The sequence below is a fragment of the Limanda limanda genome, chromosome 1 (genome assembly GCF_963576545.1).
Source record: "Limanda limanda chromosome 1, fLimLim1.1, whole genome shotgun sequence".
NCBI lineage: Eukaryota > Metazoa > Chordata > Actinopteri > Pleuronectiformes > Pleuronectidae > Limanda > Limanda limanda.
In genome coordinates this window covers 14,020,186-14,045,540 of record NC_083636.1, presented here as the reverse complement: position 1 = coordinate 14,045,540, position 25,355 = coordinate 14,020,186, and the positions used below count along the sequence as shown (strand labels likewise).

Genomic DNA, 25,355 nt, shown 5'->3' with positions numbered 1-25,355 from the left:
CACTACCGGGGCAGACAAGGGGGGGCCGCCTGTGCAAGGTCGTCAATAATCCTCTATTTGCTACCTGCTACTTGTTAGTGAGCAGCAGGTAGTAAGGGGGAGATTTTGTGTCAGTGTGTTTGTGTGAGAGAGTAAAGACACAAACGACCTGCACAAAATGTGTTTAATAAAATTATCTACCATAACTGAATTATTAGACACATACACAGTAAAAAACCGAGTGTCAAAATGTCAGAGTCAACCTTTTTTAACCTAGATGGAGTATTTACAACTATATGCAGAGTAAATCCACTCTGAGTGTAGAGTTAAAAGTCAGTGTAAAATTCTGGAGACATGTAGTGAAAAATGTAACTCTACAGAGTGATGATTACGCGCCAGTCTACGTGACGTCACTGCTGGAGTGGAGTCAGTCTGAAGAGGTGAGGCGGTCAGGTAAGTAACGTTAACATTCCCGTTTTCGCAACATCGTTTAAGGATTGTTTTTCAACTAAACACAGTTTTATACTTTCATAGATGTTGATTGAGGACGTGTTGTGAACATATAGCCCTCTATTAGATGACACGGTCGAGTATGCAACAGCCTACTGCTAACTAACAGTAAATAAGTTCGACATGTGCTCATAAGATGCACCTTCAGTATGTAGCTAACATGTTAACTATGTATTAATGCACGATGCTTGTGTTATGTAGCGTTTGACCCATGGTTTTACCTCACTGTTTATTAGCATGCTAATCGCGAATTAGCTTGAAGAATACTACCACGCAGAGCAACAGCCTACTGCTAACTAACAGTAAATAAGTTCGACATGTGCTCATAAGATGCACCTTCAGTATGTAGCAAACATGTTAACTATGTATTAATGCACGGTGCTTGTGTTATGTAGCGTTTTACCCATGGTTTATTAGCATGCTAATCGCTAATTAGCTTGAAGCATGCTACGCCTTCCTCACGTGAGGAAGGCTGCGCGCAGAGGAGACCACCGGGCTCTCTGAGGGGGTGGGGGGAAGAGAAGCAGAGCAAGAGCCAGAGGAAGAGAGGGAGATGCCCGGCCAAGGCTCCGTCCACACAGCATGGACAGTTCAGAAACTATTCGGAATGAGTTAAAATGAATTTATTTTTAATCTCATGAGCGGAACTGGACAATTTTGAGCATTTCATTTCCCAGTTAAATATGATTAAGAGGTCCTCTTATACTCACACTAAGCTATAAACATTTTACGTCCTTCTGTTCTACTACCCAATGTACTTAAAATCAACTATTTTGTCTGTCATAGACTATTCAATTTTGCTGTCAGAGTGCACCAGAATGATCCATTTGACTTAGGATCCCCAACTATATTCTCTCAAAATTATGTGAGAAACCAATTTAGTTAACTGATAGCATTATGGATTTGTTAATCTCAATTTAACTATATTATCTTTGTCTTGTTGTTCACAGTAATTGCAATCAAAGTGGACCAATAGCTGGTAAGTAGGTTATGGTTATGGAACAATATAGTCCTATACATTAATTTTAATTTTATCATTAAAGGTAACTGTTTAAGTAGTACATCAGGATAAAATAAAATCACAACTTTTTTCTTGGTTGATACACCTAATTCATCTTAAAAACATTCTTTCTAAACTACTTGAGTTGCTAATTGTTTCTGCTGTGCCATAAAATGGATGGGTATGACCTATTGACTTAAGTTTCATCTCAACAGCATTTTGTGAGGACATGACACTCCCTCTACTTAGTTGATGTTTTGATTCTCATCATAAGGAAATTGTCTTTCCAGTTTGTTACAATTGATATCATATCCTTTTTTTTTTCATTTACTTCAGTGTGCCTAAAATTTAACATACCGGAAGGCATGCAACCAGACTTGAAGGTGTTTGACAAATCCGACACAGAAGTTGATGGAGAAGTCTTTGAAGAAATAGTGAATGAGTCACCTGGAACCTTCAAAGTCATGTTGAGCAAAGAAGAACTAGGTAATCACTGACCATTCACATATGTGTTCATATTAAACTTTAGGGTTGGGACATGAGTAATAACAGCTCCATTTAATATACGTCTGTTTTGTTCATATTCTTTATACACAGATGCCTCTCTATCATCAACATCATCATCATGCTCAGCAGCATCTGACGATACTATCATTCTGAACGTCACAATGTGTGACCCTCCTGAAGAAGCAGCTGCTGTCGAAGGAAGTCAGCCTAAAAAGCCATGCCACATTAACTGTGGGGCGAAAGCGGTGAGTAGTGGGCATTGTTAAGTCTAATCTGGATATTGTTCCATTTGATGGGGAATGTTTTTATGTTATCATTTTCCAGTTGTACATTTGGTTTCAAAATGTCTGACTACATATTTTGTTTCCATTCAAGTTGATTGAAAAAATCCTTACAACAAAGCCTGGTGGTGAAAAAATCATGCAAGAGTATGCAAAAATAAAATCACTGAAAGATGGCACCAGAAGACAGATGATTAACATTCTCACTGCTGAGATGACACAAACACATGGGTAAGAATCAGACATGTAGGCTATAGAAACATTTTTAGTATTTGTATTGTTGTTAATTGTGCCCAGTTGAGTGACTGTAATCATTGATTTCATACGTTAGGACATCCCCCCCCAAAAGTGTCAAAGTGTTGTATGCGCAGGGGATAGTTGCTCTATTTCCATATCTGGAGGACCCATATTCACAGCATGGATATGTAAGTAAAAAGGTCCTCACTGCGTTAAATACATAATTGCCCTTTGTTGACAGTATAGTCAGTCTGTGTGTATTTTAATTACATGTAGGAACATTACTACGACCCAGAGAGTGGGTCCGGATACCTTGCATGGCGGTTGAAAACAATCCAACGAAAAAGTGCAGAGGAAAGAGGTGTGTCTGTGAGCAAATCTCCCAAAAGTAAGTTCAATTAAATACAGGCTTGTCACAGTTATCAATAACTTGAATGATCGCAATTATTATGCATAGTTGTCATAATTGTTTCATTCATCGTTACAAAATACACAGGATGAAACTAAAAGAAATGTCAGATTTTCATCCCTTCATCACTATTTCCATGTTGTTTCCCACCATCTAAGGTTTGATTGGCCCTCTTTAAATGACATCATGTCATTCAGTCAGATGAGTGTCTAAATATAGATGGTGCACGTTAACAGACAGTTTAACGTGGTGTAGCTAAAGAAATACAGCCGTTAAATACGGTTGAAAAATCCAGTATTTAAAGAAATGCTGCAAAAGACTGACAAGCAGAAAAAGACTAAAACAGTTAAACACAATTATTTGTATGGCAATTATTTGTATGGCAGTTATTCGTCAACTAAAAATTCATAATTGTGACAGCCCTAGTTACATATGATATTGCTGAATTGTGTAGGCAGGAGTCAATGAACTTGTGTTTTGTCTTTGAAGTTGGTGGGCCAAGCCGTGTTCAACCCAGACCCTTCACTGCTGACAAAGCGTTATCTGATGAGGATGTGGAAGCAGCTATTGCCGTTTTGAGACACTTTCACTAGACGAAAAGCAGTATTATTGTCACAGTGAACCTCTACGGACAGGCCTAATCCCCTGCTGTAACCAACTGTTTCCATGATGTTACCTCGGCGTTCGCCAGTGAAGACAAGGTGGGTCTATCGGCGTTTGCGGACCTTAAGGGGGATTTGGAGAACAAAGGAGAGAGCCGCGGGGGGGCTCGCTGAGCCTCGCGGACCGATCGCGACGTGTGATCTAATTAGCATATGAATCGGAGTCCAGCCGCTGGCTAGAACCTCTCTCTACTCACCATTGGAGGAAACCACAGACCCTTGAAACTAATGTCACTCGTGATTGGTTGGTAGAAGTGTTGCTATTGGTCACCTTATGGGTCATTGCAGTGCACACGTGGGGTCACAGCATTCCGCACGTGGGGTAAGCCCCTCCCACACAATATTTATAATAAAAATGTATATATTAATATTTATTATTATTTATAAGTAAGCCTTTACCAAAAGCACTGCAGTTAATTAAAACTAAACATTCATGTGATGCTTGATGTTATAGGTGAACATATTGTACAGGGAACAAATGTGAACAAGGTATATGTGGAGTGAAAGCTTTATTTACATACAGCAAAAATATTGTACAAAAACTCAGATGAGGCTTGAAATGTTTCTCTGCAGCCTCTGGGTCATGACTTCTTTGTGGGACTCTTCTCCAGTGTGTAGACGTCTGTGGTGTGTAGCTGTGAGATCAGTGTAGCTTCCAGTCTTATATGAAGTGTGGGACACAGGTCGGTGCACTCCTGGCTGTGGAAGGATGGATCCATGTCATCTGTCCCGCTTCAATCAGCTGTAAACACATTCAGTAAAATTAGCACAGTTCAATTACAACATACACCTTTACATGTAACTGGAAAATTATTTAATGAATATAACCTTACCCTCTTTCTTCTCCGACAACTCCTCAATGCTGATGTAAGGTCTGGTCGGATCATACTGGCTCATAGTGTGTCTTTGTACGTCATGGACAGGCAGCTGGAAAACAACACATGTAACATGACTTTATTATTAATAAACGGAAATAGCCGCGCTGCATCACCGTTGGAAGATCCACAGCAAAAAAACACCAAAACAATTCATAAACAGTTACTTACATTCAATGGCTTCCTTTTCTGCACTTTAAATCCGGACTTTCAGCGTCTCAGCCTAACGCCTCTTTGTTTGTGTGTGTGTGTGGGGGGGGGCTGAGGCTGTGAAAACATACAGAAAAAAGTCACGTTGATGAAAAAACTTAACGAGAACAAACTGTTACATCTAAGTAATTCATACATATTTACACATGCACTAGATCTGCTCCAGCACTCGATGCTGTATTCGTATTTAAGCAACTTTCTCGCTATCCCAAAGAGTGGCGGACATGCTTTCAGATGTACCAGTTAGCTTAGTGGTTAGCATGGCGGCTCTAGCTCACCGTAACTCAGGGACTGTGCGCCCGTCTTCTCCGCCTCGACTCGTCCACACCGGGCCCGCGGCTCTGCCTCCACACGCACTCATCTTCTCCTCAAGGGAACAGCGTCGTGTCGACCTCAGCAAGTTATTTACCCCGAAGACAGAGTCACTCGTACGGGACAAGCTAAACACGACCCGCTTCCTGTCTGCGGGACACTCGACGCTGCTGCACGGCGTTTACGAGGCTCTGATTGGACGAGTCCATCAGCTGATGACGCGAGCGGGTGACGTGAGCAGCGGTTAATTCATATGGGATAAGTATTTGACTGAGGCCAGGTTTATTTTTTGTGGTGTTTAGTACATTTACACACATGATTCACGCTGTTCTGTGTTCGTAACCTTATAGTTGAATGCACTTATCGTAAGTCGCTTTGGATAAAAGTGTTGACTGTTTTAATGGAATACTGAGAAAGTTTAATAACAACAATGAGACAATTGAAGTTCAAATTATGAAGGAATTTAAGCTCTATATTGTGTCTCCTTTATATTTAAAATAATAATCAAACTGAGTGGAGATGTATGTTGTATCCAAACAGCCGGCTGCTGTGTTTTGTCACTGTGCAGTCCATGGGGGATTAAATATTACTATTTTTATTATTAAATCATTAAATCAATGAATGTTTCATAGCAATTTTGAAAGTAGTGGTGAAAAGGTACCATTTATAATTCATGGAACAGCTTAGTTTGCCATTGACATGTGAATTTGATGCCAGTATTTTGGGAGGACAGATATTTTTATGGAAAGCCAGTAGAAGTTTGGAGCTTACAGGACACAGATGATCATACCCAGCATCATTTATTTGCTGGTAGAGGTGTGGTTTACACTTCCTCTGTGCATTTAACCAGCACAATTGAAAAAGTGACTGTAATCATGCCACTCTGTACAGTTGTTGAGATTTAGGATTGGATGACAATAAAAATTTGAAATAAAGTGCATTGTTTCATTTCTTTTGACTGCATTGACCTTTGTTCGTGGTATACAATATAATTCATTATAGCACACTTACTTACTTAAGAACAATTTAAAATTTCAGGTTTAATATTTATTTTAAGCCTGGTTTACTCAGCCAGATAGTTTGTTGGTGCCTCTTACACATTGGTGTTATCTGCTCTCAGGGAAACTGATTTGCATTTGTGAAGCTCAGAGCATTGTCATTTGCATGTGAAAGCGTCCTCTAGGAGTTGGAGCAGGGGGGGTCAAATCTCAACAGCTCACAGGCTTGACAACTGCAGGAACCCTGAGCGTTTCCTTTGCTGCCTGCAGATACGTGTGAAAGTCGTTAACCGAAGGATGTGCCAACACTTCTCTGCGACACAGATTGACACAAACGCTTCTTTTCATGCAGTGTTTGCTGATGAAGACACCATCCGTGACAAGATGAAAGCTACCTTCATTTATCGTCAGTCAATGGTCAGCAATGAGAAGAGAGCAGGGGATGTGTTCTCAGTCTTCCCGAGATTTCTAGACACACCTGGACTGGTAAGACATCTCCAGTTGTTCAAAATGAGAAAGCGGCAAAATTAAGTTTCCCCAGAAACAGTCCAGAAATGTGGGCATCACACATGCAGTGTGTCTCATCACTCCTTTCTTTGCACTGTATTTTTGCATTACAGATAGAACAAGATTTCAGACTGCTGTTTGGGGAGGCCACAGCCAACAAATTCCTGGAAAAGTGGGCCACTAATCTGAAAACAAAAGTGAAAACAGAAAGCCATGGACTGGTACCGACCAGAGAGGTCTTGGATTTAACGCGCAATGCTGAGTCAACTGCTGAAATTGAGAATGGTATGACTGGGACTGGTTTTAATTGCTATTTTTTTGTAATTATGCCAATTAAATGTACATGTGGCGTAAATATTTCATATTTTACATATCTTACATTCTTATATATTACACTGTGTCTTTTTGTTTGATTATTTCTGGAAATAGGCACAATAAGACATTTCACTGTGCATTGTGCTATGTATAAAGATGTATCTGACAAGTAAATCTTATCTTGTCTTATCTTAATGCTAATGTCTGTTGGTATGTAGGCTGGGACAGTGACATGTCTGCTATATTGCTGCTCCTCCATCTCCTACCACCATCTGCACAGGGAAGGAAGAGGCCGGGGAAGGTGTCGGCATGTCAGGCTGTGGAACACCTCATCAGATTCATAAAAGTATGCTGAACAGTTGTTAAAATATAGTTTTCATCACCTCAGTTTCATGCACAGTGATCTGTGGTGAGTGGTTGGTCACTAAGTATTGCTGTTCAATGTTTGTTTGGTTGTAGGCTGGAACCAGTGTACAGCAGCACCTGGATAACATCAGCCAAAGCAGCCAGCCCTACCTCCTCGCTCAGGGTCCTGCAAGAAGCAGCATTCACACCTTCTTTATTGTGATTGACAAGTATGCGCTTCCATGTAAGGCAACAGGTTCAGTGGGAGCCCTAGACGAACTCTTTAAGGCCCATTACGTCTTTGGTACCTCTTACAGCTCTTCCTTGGCCAACTTTTTCACTTTTCTCCAAACAACCATTTACAACATTGATGTTGGGGAAACAAAGGAAACTCCCAGAGTTGCAGAGCTGCGGGCAAGAATGGTGCGTTAGTGTCAACTAATGAAGTGTTTTCTTTGCAAAAGTGACCATGGGAGGCCAAACAGCCTTATAAAGCACCTTAAGGTAATTCATGGTCTCTGCACTGGCCGGACTCTTCATCTTAAATGTGGCCAAGTTGGATGTTCATGTTCTTTTGGTAGCTTTTCAGGCTTTAGAAAGCATCTGAACAAGTGCCATGTAAGTGGTTCATTTGATTCTGTAGAAGAAAGTGATTTTTCACCACACCAAAGTGTTGAGTGTAATGCGACTGATGTTGATGTGTCGTCTGAACATTTGGAGGGACAGTCCACCTTAACTTCAGCCCACCTTGTAAATAGTTGTGCAGCAGTAATTTCTGATTTAAAGGCAGCAGGTGTAAGCCAAAGTGTAGTGAACTCTGTTGTGATGTCCATGGAAGAGATTGTTCAAGATATCCAGCAGCATGCCAAAGAAACTGTCATTAAGCATGTATTTGGTGATGAAAGAGAAACTGAAATGTGCAAGAAAGTTGAAGCATGTTTTGAGGAGTTAGAGAATCCTTTCACAGTTCTTAATTCAGAATACAAACGATCAAAATTTTTATCAGGCAAGTGGGAAACAGTGGAACCCATTGAATGTGTAATTGGCTCAAGATTTGACACAAGGAGAAATAAAAAGACTGGAACATATGATCAGACAGTCGTTCAAGATAAATTCATGTATGTTCCCATTTTATCTACATTGGAGTCAATATTTAAAAGTCAGTATGTTGCAGAAATGTTGAAAAGCTCAGACACTGATGACTCAAGACTCAGAGATATTCATGATGGATCTTTTTTTAAGACTCACCCTCTGTTTTCAACTGAAAAGCACACTGTGCAGATCCAAATGTTCTATGATGACTTTGAGGTAGCAAATCCCCTCGGTTCCAAGCGAGGTATTCATAAATTGGGTGCAATATATTTTACCTTAAGGAACTTCTCTCCAAAATGGAATTCTCTCTTGGCCAACATACACCTGTGTGCCTTATTTCATGCACAAGATCTTAAACGGTACAGTTTTAGTGAAATTCTTGCTCCTGTTGTTCGAGATATTAAAGTTTTAGAGAATGATGGTATTGAGATTCCACTATATGGTGGTCGTGTTCGTGGCAGTGTGGTACAGGTTACTGGTGATAATTTAGGCTTACATAGCTTGTTTGGTCTGGTCGAGTCCTTCAGTGCAAGGTACTGTTGCAGATTTTGTTTAACTGAAAAAGAGAACTTTCAAACAGAATTCTCTGAAGATTCTTCCAAAATAGTGTTGCGCACAAAAGACACCTACACTGCTCACTGTCAAGAAATGGCTGATAATCCATCTCTTCCTTATATTTTTGGTGTGAAAAGGTAATGTTCATTGAATTCATTGTCATATTTTCACACAACTGAGAACTTCTCAGTTGATGTGATGCATGACATTTTGGAAGGGGTGGCCCAGTACGAATTGAAGCTCTTGTTTTTGTATTTTAAAGAACAACATGTAACACAGGGGGAGCTGAATTCGAGAATACAAAGTTTTGATTATGGATTCATGGAAAGAAACAATAGGCCTGTATCTGTGAATTTAGGTGGGGAGTCTAATGATCTGGGACTGAATGCAATTCAGTCATGGTGCTTGTTGAGGAATGCACCACTCCTCTTTGGAGATTTGGTAACCTCTACTGACCAACATTGGGGCCTTCTTCTTTTATTACTACAAATAATGAACATTGTATTTTCTCCCATGTTATCTCAAGGTCTGTGTGTATATTTAAAACATTTGATTGTGGAACACCACAAACTGTTCAAGATGTTGTATCCCCAGAAAAACCTTTTACCAAAGCACCATTTTCTTATCCATTATCCTCGCATTATCCAGAAAATAGGACCTGTACTTCATAGTTGGTGCATGCGGTATGAAGGCAAGCACAATTTTTTCAAGAAACAGCTCAAGTCATTCAAAAATATCACCAAAACGCTGGCCAAAAAACACCAGCATCATATGGCATATCTTTGGCGATCTTACACAACTTTTAGTCGGTTAGACATTGGTCCTGGGAAAATGGTGTCTTTGGAAATGGTAAAAGGAGGTTCTGAAATTGTCAAGGCAGTGCAAGTGCCTTCCAGTGTTCAAGTTATGAAAGTGAATTGGGCTAAACACAATGGTTTTGTTTACCGCCCACATCTGGTTATTTGTGGCAAAGTTGAATCTGAAATGCCTGTCTTTTACCAGATTGAGTCAGTGCTGCTAATGCATGACAAATTGTTGCTGCTCACTTTGCCTATCTTTACAGTCACTTTTAAAGAACATAACCATGCATATGAGGTAACCAGGACAAAAAACAATTTTGTGGTCTTTCATGCTGACAGCCTGCATTATCCAAGGCCTTTTGACATGCAAATGTCATATGGAGGGAATGACACAGCTCTCTTTGTTGTTCCATATTGCTTTATCTGTTGAGCAATAAAGCACACTGTATACTGTCATCTTGTCTAAATGTGTTTTTTCCATTTGATAGGTTAGATCACACACACACACACACATATATATATATATATATATATATATATATATATATATATATATATAAATAACACTATGGAAATAAAAATTTAATATTTTTACACATTAGAGTGTCATTTTAAAACTCTATTATGAGTAAAAGTGGCTCTATAAAGTGTAATCGTATTACTCTGAACAGTGTGAATAAACCTCAGTGTTACATATTTTTACACATTTCATTGTTAATTTTGACACTAAATTGAGTAAAATTAACTCTGAAAAGTTGACACTGGCCATAGAGTCACTTTAACTCTATGGCCAGTGTCATTTGAGTGGGACCACATGTTATCTGAAACGGAGTTAATTTCAACTCTCTAAGAGTTGAATTGACACTCTGTTTTTTACTGTGTACTTGATATTATCTGATGATCGAAGGGTCTCATAGGTATACAGCTCTTCTCTAGAGAATCTCCATTGTGTCCTATGTTCTAAAAAATACTCATAGGAGTAATTGTTTGGGGGGATAGTTGGAAATGGATCACTTATTTGCTTTCTTGGCAAGAGTAAGATTCAAAGATCAATACAACTCTCATAGCCGACCATGAAACTCATCAAGCTTAGCTTAGCTTAAATACTTAAGAAAAAGGCAAATTTTAGTTTACCTCACAACTAGAGAACTACGTCAAAAACAAAAACCATAGCTTTTACATTTCTCTCTTTGTACAGATAAATACATACAACATACTTACAAATGTGTTTAGGGTAGATTTCCCTCCCCACTACTTGTCTTTATTGCACCTTCAATTTCCCAACATATTCCACTACTGGAAATAACAAATGAAAGTCAAAAAACTGAAGAGAAGAAAACTGTTCCTCAAACGTCCTGCCCTCTCATAATGTTTCCCTGACCCCGGAAGATTTAGCATCTGTGAGTTACCCGTCTGCCCGGCTCCTGTACTCTCTCTCTCTCCCAACGTGAACACGCTCTCCTGAGTCTTTCTTCTTTAATGCCAAACACCAAAATGTAAAATCTATCCATCTCATGGTTTCTCTTGCTTCTGAGGGTCACGGTGCTCTTGTTAGGTCTGATATGCATCCTTTCGGCTTCCCCGTTTCTTCTTTCTTCTGAAAGGTCATTTGACTCCGCTCGTCATGAAGTATTACGCTGCACATCTTTTTCACTTTCAGCACTCTCCCTTTCTCTGGCCTTGCCAAATGGATCGACTTTATGGATTATACTTTCTTCTAATAAAGTTCCCTTCCAGCCAGTGCCGTTATTGGCTGGAGGAAAAGTTGTTATCTCTGCCCCCACATGCTACTTTTCATTGTTCTTTCCACTTTTCTGTCTTTCCTGCCAACATGCTCTATCCAAAGTCATAATGGCCTTGGGAAGTGTTTCCCTAGCCTGCCATTCATCTTTTTTTTTCCTTCAACCATTTCCTCTGATTCCCTCTCCTTTCCACCTGTATCCCTCACGTTTCCTTCCTCTATACCTGCATCCCTCCATCTCCCTCAAGGGCCATTATAGTCAGATTGGCTCCCTACTCCCATAACCCTCTGTCTTTTTTTGCTCCCCCCTTAGATCATAAACGCCCGGTCAAGTTCATCATCTCCGAGGGGCGTCGACCCTCTTCCTTTATGAGGTCATGTGAGCTCCATCACCACCACCACCCCCGGCTGGTTTGTCCTCCCTTCTCCTTCTGTCATCACCCCGATCCCTCCCTCTTCTTCTTCTCTTTCTCCCTAAGGTTGTTCAGCCAGGTGTAGAGTTCATCATCCCAAAGTCAAGCCCCTCTAATTAGTACAAGTCTGTTCCCATGGTGATGTCCATCTTGTCCACTGGCAGGAGGTAAACGCTGCCAGCGATGAGATGACAATGAGACTCTTCTTTTGCACGACAAACACAAACTTTCCGTCGTAATGAAGCTGCTGTCCCCACTTTTCTTATTTCTCTCATTTTAAAATCTAATAGGCCTAAACCCAGACTTGCATCAGAGGCCTGAAACCCACCCGGTGATAATGAATGTGGACAAATCAATATATGCAAAATTGTTACTCGTGTCTTCTTTCTCAAATGAAAAAGTCAAAGTAAAGAATGAACAAGCAAGAACATTAATTAAAGTGGTCACTATCTGGGAAGTGTGGCCCGTCTATTCCTGCACTGCCCCCTTCAGGTGTTTGAGAAACTATGGGTGTGCTGGTTTGTAACTGTATTAAAACCTTGGTGTTAAAATAAGGTGGTGGAGAGACGGCAGCATGTACCAACACCATAGAGTCCATGTGAAGTTGGACGTCATTGCAGCTCCCCAAAGCATCTTGATTGCCTCCAGGTGACTGCTTGCTGTCTAGGTCATGAATCCTTCCTCCTCCGTGATAGTGGAGCGGACATGGTCCAAACTATATGCAATGTTCTTCTCAAAGATGGTTTCTGCTATTTAAGGTAGTTCTTATCACACTGATTTCTTCTGTAAGGTTTGCTTTTCATTAGATATTTGAGCTTTAAAACCTATGGCTCTGTATGTTTAAGATAACAGCTTCTCTACAGTCTATGGCCCAGTCACAGAGTTTCTCTCCATCACACAGCCACAAGATGTTCGAAAATAAACTAGACTCATGATATTTAATTTCTATTAGTGGGGAAAATAATACACCACCAAGTGGGTTTTGTTTTTTCTGAAATGTGGGATTTGAATGACAAAAAAGACATTTTGACTTCTGTAGCAAGGCGTTGTGATAACTTAATTTTCTCACCTATTAAAAATCTAAACATGAAACCTCAGCTCAGTCTTAAATGGATGAGTCAGTGTCTTCGGGGGATCGAAGTGATAGGTGAGAGAGGAGAAGAGCAACTGAGAGTGTGACAGAAAGCTAGGGGGGGGGGAGGGGAAGACAGGTGGTGAAAGGCAAACAAGAGGAAAAGTGAGCCAGAAAATCAAGGAGACAAGTGAAAGGCAGAGGAATGACAGGGAAAGAAAGGAGGAGAAAAAGGACGGAGTGGCAGTGAGACAGAGAAAGAGTGATGGAGCGAGAAATATTGACGCAAGGTGTATGTTTGAAAAGGCAGGGGAGGATCTGGATCCGTCATGTGGCACAGATCTGCTCTGAGTTGGTGAGAAAACAGAATATTCTAATAGTAATCACACACACACACACACACACACACACACACACACACACACACACACACACACACACACACACACACACACACACACACACAGCAGCCGATTCAACACATAGAATCACGTAGTTCCACAGTTCCTGCGGTTTGATTGCTAATTTCTCTGCACGTTGCAACAGCTCCTTCTCGTCAGCGAAGTGAGTCAAGATGTCGTAAACACACCTCTATTTGCAAGCACTTTAGAGAATCTACAATGGCATTATGTTAAAACAGCGTATTCATTATGTTTTGTTTGTCCATTCTAGGCTACTGATACCGAAGGCTGAACCGCGATAAGATTTTATGGTCTACGGAAGATTCCTGTGATTTGTGCTCAGCCCTCCTTTACCACTGGTGCCTAGCACAGAGACTTTTTCTAGCATGTTTACTTTAGCTGTTCAGTTTAGTTGAAGCCTGTTACTTGTCATTTTGGTCTCTATCACTTGTCGCTGCCGTTTTCTCTATTGAGAAAAATTATTACCAAAGGGCAATAAATCGTGGGATAGGCTGACCTGAGGAGGATCCACCTAGAAAACAGAACAGCGTGGTCGCATCGCTCTGACATAATCGCTCTTTAAATGCAGCCTCATGATTCTTATTCAGGTGATTACACACTGGTGAAAACATATTTGATGAATATTACGCTTCCATTTCTGCCCATAGAATCCACCATAATCATCCACATCGCCCCATTTCTAGATATCTATGTGTGTGTGTTTTTGTGTAGTAGTATTAGTGGTTGTGCCTGCTTAAGCCAATAAACAACTTACCAACAAATGAGAGCTGGACAGTGTGTCATTGCTGCTCCTGGGTTCGTTTCCTTATTGTTTCCCTTACTTGCTCTGCACTGCACCAACCTGTGTGTCTGTCTGAGTTTGCGTGTGTGTGTGTGTCAGTGTTTCTGAGGTAAGTCTAGTAGGTGTTTTCAAGGTAACCCATTATTCAGAATATTTGCTGTGTATGAAGATGTATTATTTCAATTTTGCAAGCAATGAAAATGTACCAAAATATCTATAAATATTTATAAACGAGCCACTGTTTGTATACATTATTCAATGCAAAACGATCCAATTGCAGGGCTGTTTCACTGTCACATTTTATAATTGCTGCAGCTAATACTTCCTTAATTGATCCACTGACGAGCTAACGACCGAAGGAAGTCCCTGAGATAAATATCTCATTCGGGGAGACGTTCACCTCGAGGTCTAGCCGGAGGACACGTCCTTATCGGCTACTTGTCCCTCACATGGTTTCCCTGTCTTGCTTTCCTCCGACCTCCTTTCCTCTTCTGACACTGCTGCCTGTTAGGCTTCACTTTGTAAATCGAGGCGGCTCGATACACGTCCACCAGGGGAACAATCACTGCACGAGCAATTTGAAATTATCCCCCTCCCCTCTCACTCCGCCTTGTTGTCTCATGCCGCTGCTGGAGAGGTGAATTGGTATGGTTCCAGAGAGCGAGCGGAGAGAAAGAGAATCCATGCTCCGGCAACTTTAACTTATTCGCTCGCCCTCGATCCATTTATGTGCCACAAACACAAAGAGAGATAAAGCTGCACGGCATGCTCAGCCCCTTTTCTTCTTCTGGCATATCAAGGTCAACATATCAATAATAAAACTGCATTTAATTAGAAACTAAATATATCAAGGGATTTACACATAGGCAGAGGTGTCTAGTTCAACATCTTTAAAATGGCAAACACCATCATTCTCTCTTCTCAAATACAGATACAGCAGAGAGTCTGGCCTTGGATACAGAAGATAATTTATTCGCACTTTAACAACTGAAAGATGACATATAGGTGCCAATAATCTACAAGCTGTTTGATGACACGGCCTAAATTCCCCAGTCCACCTTGGTTCACTTTTAACGGTTCGCCATAAATCAGCATGTCAAAGCTCTGTGGTGAAAAATGGAAATTATGAGGGTATTAAAGACCCCTCTTTTTTTCCCCCCGCTGCAACATTTTGCCCCTCAGCGTGATTTATCGTATGTGTTTTATCACTGTGCAAACAAAATAGCTTGGCAAATAAACATTCTATTTTACAGGCAGCCATATTGCGCAAGAAAAAAAAAAAAAGAGGCAAAGCCAAAGAGAAATCAAAGGGAAGCGGATTGTTCTCTATGGGAAACGTCCCAGGAGGAAACATCTCCGTGACTTCAAAAACACCTGGTGGGGGTGAAATAACGGCTACAAGATATTACACTTCTACCATATGCTTCCTGTCTTCTTGCTTTATTGCATGTGGATTGATGTTTGGTATTCACAGCTTAGTTATTTCAAGACTTTGGTGTCTGGCTTTCTCTCTGTCTGTATGTAACTCGCATTTCTTGTGAACCCTTCATCCAATTTGCTTCACGTTACATGTGTATTGTTAATGGCCCAGGGAAGAGTTGTGTCAAATTTGCTGGGATTTTGACTCGTGATACTTTCAATATTTGTAAAATTAGCAGCAATTAACAGGGGCGTGGCAATGTAGTTTAAATCTATGGACCGAGTCGAACATGTCGTCTTCTACGTCTTCAGATAAGCAGTCAAAGCGTGGGTTGGAATTGGTGCTGGATCATTTTGATTATTTTGTTTTATTCATTTCATCACAAACTGACACAGACATTGATGGGAGACATGGCTGCTGATCTCTGTTATGTCGGCAACTTATCTTCTTCATAGAATCAGCGATTTTTGATATCCTGCATATAAACCAGGTAGGATGAACAAGAGTTTTGTAACTTCACTCTGCACCATTAACTTTACATAAAACTACTATAACTATTGTAGAACTGTTTGAGGAGGGCTCACTTATAAAACAGGGATAATTCTGGAGTAGCTGCAGAGAATAAGCACAGGACAAATAAACAGACAATTCCAAAAGGGCAGGTTTCGAATGGCCAGTGCACAAGTATATAGTAATATAAAATGTGTCATTGTAATGCACACAGACACCATAAAGGGAAACATTGCATTACAATTCAGATTTTTACTGTAGGTAATGTTTTTTTCGGAGGAATGTGCAACCTCAATAACTTAATAATCTATTCTGGTATTTCATGTTCTCTCAAAACGGGGCCAGGAACTGTTGCAGCACATGTTGTGTCGGGGCAAATTTCAGTAAGCACAAAGGGATTCAGTGATTCATTGGGGTAAATGGTTTCTGACCTTGTGCTTATGGGTTCATTTCTCTCCCCTCTAGCAGAGCAATAACAGAGAAACGCAACTGAGCACAAACCTCCTGTTGCAGTATCACAGAGCAATCAGTCCCTGTCTGTGAATTGGTGTGTTTGACACTTGTTGCAAACACAGAGAAAGAGAATCAGAAGCACAATAAACATTATTTTGCACACATTCCCTCACAGACTCTTCTGTAATCCTCACAAAATGATTCCCTTTCTGGATTTCTCGCTTTCATACGCTCTAAACCAGCAGGTATTATAGATTTCCCACAATATGCGACGGGGGAAAACACAGGAAATGAAAAGGCAGACCGACAAGCAGGTATAAGCACATCAAGGGGAAAAGGGGATTAATAAGAGGATATTAGCATGAGGTGGCTTATTATTTGGGAGGAAACGAGTAAATGCTTTTATCCACTTGTCAGCTAATATAAACAGATGAGATCTTAAGTTAATTACGAAGGTGAAATGTGACACAACGTATACTGTGTTTGACGAGGATTAGACAAATTAGAAGAGGAGTCAGGATTAGTGTTGTTTGAATAGGAGCTGGAAGTGTCGAGTCAGGGTGGATAAACAAATACGGGATTACTGGACAGTGACGGAGAAACTTGTTCACTCGAATTTGTCCTCTTCTAAATTAATGACAATGCTGACTGGCATGAGTGTTACAGTTTTGTAACATATATTGTTTTATTATATACCATTGTTAAGTCAAAAGCCTTTCCTAGATTTTTTGATTCAAACCATTAAGACCGGATGCCACATGACATCTCATCAGCAGTGACATGGATTTAGACATGTGACATGGATTGAAAACTGATTTGCTGAAATAGTCCAGCAGTGAAATGCATTATGGGAAATGTAGTTGGTTTGTTAGCGCTCTACGCCTGCAAAAAAGACTGAGTGATGATCTAAGTGTTTCATTGATAAAAACAACAATTACAATAACATTGATTCAGACAAATCTTGATCTGGTGGTTTTTTCCTTTAGTTCAAATATAATTTGCATTTCTATATTGTTAACTTGAACCACTGCTGAAAGAAAAACAGCCACAGAGGGAAATCAATACATTGACGTTGAGTGAGTCCAGTGTGAGTCTTACCATTGAAGTTGACAGCACGGATGTGGCTGAGCAGCTCTTTGCCGTCGATGTTGCTGGCCATGCGCGGGCAGAGGCCTGGGTAGCCGTAGCACAGCTCCCGGTGCATGCGGTGCAGAGCGTGGGCCATGGCGTACACGGCGTCCATCACAAACTGAACCTTCCCCTCTTGCTCGTAGCTGGAATCCCGGCCGACTTTTTCTAAAGCTGAAATAAGGAAAAAGAAGAAGTAAGACAGGAACATAATAAGAAAATAAATACAGAGGGCATAAATGCAGTGAAAGTCATTTTGAATTAGTCAGCATCATCTTAAGAAACTCGATCCAGCCATGTTGTAGTACTGTGTGACCAAGGCGTCATTAAGAAAGCAATGTCAGAGAAAGCTACACACGTTTAAAAGAGAGGACGTGAGATACAACACAAGTCACGACCAGTGAAAGTGAAGGAAAGTATTGAAGAGTTTGGGATGAGAGTCAGCGAACGAGAACAAATAAAAAAGAAGAATTGGGGTCGAGCTAATAAAACCTTCAAGGTGGTATGAAGAGAGAGAAGAGAAAACACTGAGGAAGAACTCGGAGCGAGAGAGGATGACCACGGGGACAGGTAGCGGGGCACTCAGCCTGACAATGACAAATAACTCCTCTCAATCCATTCTCACCCTCGTAGCAAAGTTAGCGAGGAAAGAACAACATGTTCCTCCTTTACATCTTCTCAGGCACTGATAATGGCGTTTCCTTGTAAGAGGGGAAGGTAAGAAACCGTTCAGAGGCGACAAGAGACTTTGTCCCCATTGTAACTCGTGTCACAAGTCTGAGTAGAGGACAATTTGTCTTTTGCATTTATATTCTAGGATTTGACCGAATACAAAATGTTTACTCTGTTACTTGTCAGAGTGAACAAAGAAGCTCTCTGCTCTGACTCTACTGTATTTGTCCTTTTCATTACAAGGTTGTTGTTTTTTTGCTGTGAACTAAATAATACAACTGTTCCTTCAAGAAACACATTGTCATATTATTACATTTATGACAATTTATAAAATATCTATATTCATTGGTTGAACCTGGCTGTTCACACCACTGGGAGTTTCAAACCCACTTGGACCTTGTAGGGCCAAAGCTTACATAGAGCCAACCAATTGGGAAATCTCTACGTCATAATATATGTTAATATTTACATATAAAAAGTTGCTTAACCCCATTTGGAAGGCTCCTTCAAATGAGGTGTACTTTCATCCCCATGAAACAAAGGCTCAAACGGGAGGATCCTCTCCAGCCCAACCTTTCCCAGTATTCATTGCATTTACGGCAAGTTACGAGTCGTCCAAGACAGTCCTGTTTAAAAATCAACCAAAATGATTGTTGTACACGTTAAAAAACAAAGGGGCCTGAAAACTTGTTTGTCATGTCCAGTCTCAGCTCCGTTGCTAGGCGACAGCAATAAGGGCAGGGTGAGCTGGTGACGCCGATCACAGGAAGTCTCTGTAGAGCAAAGCATTTCCATTCAGTTCGGCCTTTGTGGTCTCTGAAGGACACGGTCTTCATGAGCTCGGTAGACTGCGTCCTCTGAGGGGGCAGCCCATGAATTTGTATCTTAGAAATGCGTCATTTTTTTTTGCATCAAGTTTATAAAGTGGGAATGAAGTAAAAACGGGTGGTGTTTCTGCATTCGGCGAAACATATAGTATACATGTATATATATGCATACACACACGCACACTGAAAGAGCCACTTACACATGCGTGACACACACACGTACGTACGTAGGCGCACAAATAACCTCTAAAATATAAATGACTGAGAGGGTTTTGTGCAATGGCTCATTAGCATAATGAGCTAATCAGAACAGAACAGAGTGAAAAGAAAACCTCCTTGATGCATAAAGTGGGGAAATCAGCAATTGATGATGACATTAATTTTCTCTGTTTTTCATCAAAAAGCTCGAGGAGTGGAACCCCATTAGAAACGTCACACATTCATTGTCTTTCCTTCGTCTCCCTATAATTATTTCACTTGTCTCCATCCCTTTGTAATGTATTCCGTCTAATTGTGCCGTTTCTTATCTTTTATGTTTTCCTCCCATTTCTTTTCAACCATTCTCCCTCCCTCAATCTTTCATATTCCCTCTCTCCCTCCTCTCTTGCCGTGTAGTTCCCCATCCCCGTGCTGCCGCTCCCTTGGCGTTATTCACCCCTTTCTTACGAGCAGCAGTCACCTTCAGGCAACACAAATGGAATCAAAATCCATCTGGGCCGAGTTGAATTAACAAGAGCAGAGCGCAGCCCCCTCAATCAATATCAGCATCTATAAGGAATTAATGGGGTCCTGAGAATGAAACCTGCTCCACAGCTATAGACGGCTCTCAGGTGCTTTATATGCGTGTCTGTGTTTGGTTTGTTGTGGTGATGGTGTGTGTGTGTGTGTGTGTGTGTGTGTGTGTGTGTGTGTGTGTGTGTGTGTGTGTGTGTGTGTGTGTGTGTGTGTGTGTGTGTGTGTGTGTGTGTGTGTGTGTGTGTGTTTGTGTGTGTGCGTGCGTGCAAGCCCCAGTAGGAGGTGAGTCAGCATTGTCTCCGAGCCATGTGGTCCAACCAAGCAGTTGATCACGATGTCGGACTCATCAAAGAACTGATCTCCACTGAATCCATGGATAACAGAGCTGTGGCTGCTGTCCATATTGTGTCTGTGTGTGTGTGGGTGTGTGTGTGAGACTTTAGGCAGATGCCCGTTAAGTTTAGTGTGTGTGTGTGTTTGGCAGAAAGAGAAAGAGGAGTAGAGAACAAGAGGAAAGTACAAATCTCTCTCAACAGTGAACTACTGCTCCATCTGTTACAGTGGTGGAACAAGGGTTTTTGTAAATCTGGGGCCATAAAGTGGCCACAATTTACACAGAGGGGCCAATTATATGTCCTGCGTCCAATTCCTGATTCAGTAAGAAGCACATTTAAGTCTTTTCTTGCTTACTGTTTGCTCTTTAGCTTTGATTCAAAGTCACACATCATTGAACATATTGAGAAAATTGCTCCTTCCAGCACATAATGTACTTCTAAAAAAGATTGTAGATAATTTGTCAAATTTATTGTGACTATTATAAGTGACTACATCAATTGAAATAGCAAAAGACTACTAACTGGACAGGGGGTCTTCATGGGCCAATCAGATTTGAACTTGGGCCAGTGCCCCTGGTACCGCCCCTCTCCTGTTACTGCTTTTAAATCCTTTCCTTTTAATATACATATGAATTAAGCTTATTAAATCAGTATTATTTAGCCACACACACACATTGTCTTTCATGTATGATCAGATAACTGCTTTACTTTTACTCCCGGCTTTAACAGCACTTCATCTGCTGCAGCACCATGTCCCTCACTCCTGTATGAACACTCTCTCTTCCTATGATAACCAGTAAAAGCCACTGCACCAAAGGGCAGCTCCTCCCCGTCCAATCTGAAGATATTAATCTGCGTCTTTCCTTTCTGTACCTGCACATTACTGACTGTAGCTTCAATCGCTGGCTGCACTGATGCGATACAGTAATGATTTCATGACCGCAGGCTGGCTGGTAAACCAGGAGGCTAGGGTGGGAGAGAAAAAAATGTACATGTGAAATACGACCTGTTTTCTAAAGCAACAGACCGAGACTGAGGGTGGAAAAAACACAACAATGTACCGATTTGTTTCCTAGCAACAGGCATGAACATAACTTATTGCTCATCAGAGTTGTCCAACATGTTGGTTAATGCATCACCTTCAATTTTTAGATGAAATAAAATAAACAGGTGCACAAATAACTGTCATTTATTTACCCGTAGATTTGTTCAACCTTTGGGCGACAACCTGCTCAATATTTTCAATAGTCACTGAAAAAGAAGAGCAATTTCTCACAAGCTTATGAAATACTCGCTTTACACCCGGTTTGCTAACTTCAAAGCCAAATCGTGTTATTATTTTATATATTTACTATAAAGAGTTTATGGAGGTTGACGCTGGGATTTGTTCCAGCACTTTAATCTAAGTAGAGCAGCAATTAAAACAGTACAAATCTAGCATTTAAGATATAGACTGAAATAACTGAGGTGTGCTTAATGTGGATTAAAGACTTTAAACTTAAGATTCTATCCCCATCAGTGTGAGTATATCGGGGGATGCAGCAATAAGAGAACTGAGACACCCAAGCCTTTTATTTGAGGAAAACTGGACCAGATCCATCAGACCCATCTTTCCCTCAAAAGCTGGGACCTGGACCCATCATCAGACAAATCTGCACTGACCTGAATATTGTTAAATTGTCAAAACCAAGTACATATCTAAAGGAGCCTATTTATTGCTGTTTTTTTTGCCTATTTAAATGGAATAGTTACAGGGTTAGGTAATGGATTCTTCTATTGAGATGTTCTCCCATGCCATTTTGCGTTATTGTTGCAGTTGAGAACTGCATCTTTTAATACAACAAAGAAGTATTATCTTTGGTAACAAGCTGTGTGATGCATAACCTTCACAGAGTTAGGTTCTAAAACAGAAGCATAACAAAATGTACAGTACAACTTGTTTCTCTTTGGCAATGAGACTCTTGAGCTTGTGTTTGGCCTTGTTTGCTCAGCCAATAAGAAATATGGTATCCATCTATTTCCGTATAATACAAGGTGGTATAATACATGGATAATCACATCACATGAGTCAGATCACATGAGGTCAGAGTTCTCTACTGGGACACTTCTATTAATAATCAAACTTTAAATTCACATAGGAAAGCCTGGTGACACAGGCACACACAAGTAAACACACACTGTACCTCCACATTACATATGCACACTCTCATCTGCATTGCTATTAAAGTATCAGAGCAGAACGCGGCCTGTAGCTACGGCACGTCGTCACTTAAACCCCTTAAACAATAACATGGCATATTTCTATTGCACTGCATCACAGTAGCACGGGTACAAATATGCATCTAAGTACCAGGGAATTGGTAATTTGTGCCACATAGAGCAGAGAGCAAGACGTATTAGTGTGTGAGACCAGAGCATTCTGTGTAGAGATACAGTCCCACTCATCAACAAAGGGCCCTTGAGCTGAATGCCTAATGTTCCAACATAATCACACTCATAGTTATGCTAATAGTCCATAAATAAAGCGAAAAAGGACCTTAATGAGTGAATGATTCCACACAAGGTACCTTTACATAACACAGGGGTGGCATGAGTGTGACATACCACCCTATATACATTTTCTTAGCATGAAAAATGTTCATGAATGTGGCTTCAACAGTGGCTAATTATTGTTATTATAGCTGGAACTGCAGAGTGGGAAGTAAAAAAAGGCATTCATAGAAATATCACTTTATTTCTGCAGGAAACTTATGTAAGATACTTGTTAATTAAAAAATGTATAATAATAATAATAATACTATACTTATTTATATATACATATGTGATTAAACATTTGTATTCAAAGTGCTTTGACACACAAAGCACACACAGGAAGGTCAGGGGCAACAAAATATACTTATATTAACTTCCAAATCGACTTTAATTCAACTAGAATTTTCAATTAAGAGAAATGCAAACTTTAAATGAAACACTGAAATATTCTTTGAGTGAGAAGTGAACTGAAGAGAGAGAGAGAGAGAACATGATGTGTTCCACACGACAAGAATATCAACATAAAAATATCAATACAATAATTTGCCTTGACCTTTAAAAACGAAATGGTGAATACCGCATTGCTGATCGCAGTCATTACTTGAAATCAGATTTGTGTTTACAAAGCCAATATATATATTATGTGTGATTTTCCATCTTTAATCCCCAGATGCATTAGTGGAGGTGCACACTTGATTGCATTCAGCACGTGTGCATGTTTCTATTCACAGGAAGGGGACGACGCAGCTCAGCTCTTTGTGTCATATTTCAAAATGTCAGCGTTGATGATAATTTCTCCTCTGCTGTTCTTACTAGAAGTGAAACGACACGATGCATCATTCATATCGCAAGCAAATGCAACCGTGCCCTGAGACAGTTAAACGGCTGGCGCTGTTACGAGCGCTGCTAACCGGAAAAACACAGTCTCTGTTTCCTGGGATTGCGTCAGGTGTTGTAAGCGGCGCATGAGTGTGTCTGTCTGAGTGTGTGCGTACAACACAATAAAGCTTATATTGGATGCGTCCGCCCATTGTGTGCAGCCAGGAGCAGCTCGTCACGTCGCGGAAGCGGCCTCAAATTCATCCTCTTCGTCTTTGCACAGTAATTTGTCCAGGTGCAAAATGAAGACTCATATTTAACGGAGTATTTTAATAGCTTAAAATAATATTCATTATTCATCACAATGCTTCCTCGTGTTTTATTGCAGTGTGAAGCAATAACAAGTTGTAGCTCTAGGATTGAGGATGGAGGGACAAAGATAGATGGATGTTATGTTTGTGTATTAATATGAACCCTGTCCAGCTTATGCACATTACACTCTGATTTATTTTCCAGCCAGCAGCTCTTGAATTAAATCCTGCTTCTCTAATGACGCTTAAGTCTACAGGCAGCTTCCTTAGTCGGCTGCTTGTTTCGGGACGATTTGCATGAAAAATCGTTTGAAAAACAGATGAGCACCAACTTTCAAGTCTCGTGAAAAAAGAAAGATTAATCTAAAAACCCCAAAACTTCATGAGGATGCAATCATCTCCTTATCTGCCTCCAAGTCATTTCCATGTTTTCGCGGACGATTATTTGCTCTCGCTCCAGAGGCACGCGGACGGGCCGGCTGCTGTGATCTGTTTCTAGATCTTTACAAACGCGTTAGTCATCTCGGTTGTGCTTAATAAAAGCCACGGGCGCGAAAGAAAACTTTGTTCAAAAGTGATTTCATGATGAAAGTATTTATGTGAAAGTGAGATAAGCTGCTGTTTGTAGATCCAGTCACCAGCGGATATAAATGCCAACAAGAAAATGTCAACTTTAAGGTCTTTGGTTGACAAAAGGGTCCTGCAGCTGAGACCAGATGAAGATGTGGTGATTTTCATTCAAAGTCAGGAATACATTTTGATAATAGACCTCTGCCTGAATCGCTTAAACAACATGTTGACACCAACCTTGCACCTCAACCTCACCGCACACGTTAGATCCATCTATAGCGCTTATCCTCACAGAGGAGGCTGGAGCCAATCACAGCTAACAATGGGCAACATGTGGGCTACACCCCGGACAGGTTGCCAGCAGAGAGGCACAGATACAAGTATTCATATTTTTATATGTACAAATGTGAATACCTTGGAAAAATGATGAATACTAAAAAATATATTATTTCACTGTTCAAAATTGTGAATACTTATTCAGACAAATAACAAGCATGTTCAATTACGACCCTGTTAAAGGACCGATGTATAATATATAAATTTAAGATTGACATTTTGTATCCATGATGTCTTTGTCTTCTGCATATATATAGTTGTTTCTCTACATTTGTCTACATTTAACAATGAGATGCAACTTGTGTTCCAGGTAGTGTATCAAAAGTTAAAAACATGCATGCACGCACGCACACAGAAGTGAATAGCTTTCAGGCAGCTGTCTTCTGAGTCTTTGTAGTTGGAGTCCCTCACAAGTACTTGAAACTTGAATGCACGAGCAGCGTCCCTGCACACGCCTGCATTCTGTGTAACCACACAGCGACGTGTAACTTTGATAAAACTATAAAGAACCAGATCAACACGAGAAACAAGTTTGGCGTTGCTGCAAGTTGCTTTTTCAACTCTTGAGTAGAGCACCTTTATAAAAAAATCAATAACTTCTCATCGTGTATCAATACAAACTAGAATTATGGTCCTGCAGTTGTATCCCCCGCTATGTGTAAAACCATGGTTACGGCTGTGTTA

General features: G+C 40.5%; 2 protein-coding genes and 1 long non-coding RNA gene across 6 annotated transcripts in view; 1 reads left to right on the top strand and 2 right to left on the bottom strand.

Moving 5' to 3' along the window:
• The window catches only part of grm8a (glutamate receptor, metabotropic 8a), a 231,413-nt gene that overhangs the window by 39,340 nt on the left and 166,718 nt on the right, over nt 1-25,355 (bottom strand). For both annotated transcript variants that reach the window (XM_061078314.1, XM_061078323.1), the window contains exon 6: nt 17,505-17,708. In XM_061078314.1, the coding sequence (XP_060934297.1) occupies nt 17,505-17,708 (204 nt within the window). The remainder of the gene's footprint in view (nt 1-17,504; nt 17,709-25,355) is intronic.
• Nucleotides 4,078-5,407, bottom strand: LOC133010732 (uncharacterized). The gene is made up of 4 exons (XR_009680691.1): nt 4,949-5,407; nt 4,632-4,727; nt 4,419-4,512; nt 4,078-4,327 (listed from the first exon to the last, which is right to left on the bottom strand). It is a non-coding gene; the product is annotated as an uncharacterized LOC133010732 (long non-coding RNA).
• On the top strand, nt 6,366-10,050 carry LOC133010713 (uncharacterized). Of its 3 annotated transcripts, none has more exons than XM_061078336.1 (4): nt 6,366-6,466; nt 6,601-6,772; nt 7,021-7,148; nt 7,262-10,050. In XM_061078336.1, exon 4 carries the CDS (start codon nt 7,589-7,591, stop codon nt 8,933-8,935), a length of 1,347 nt encoding a protein of 448 aa, XP_060934319.1. In that variant the 5' UTR covers nt 6,366-6,466; nt 6,601-6,772; nt 7,021-7,148; nt 7,262-7,588; the 3' UTR covers nt 8,936-10,050. All 3 variants share the same exon structure in this region, with proteins under 3 accessions (XP_060934319.1, XP_060934327.1, XP_060934336.1).

Excerpts from the sequence above, each read along its gene's own strand:
- LOC133010713 (XM_061078336.1), top strand. The coding sequence starts at position 7,589 with ATGAAGTGTTTTCTTTGCAAAAGTGACCATGGGAGGCCAAACAGCCTT.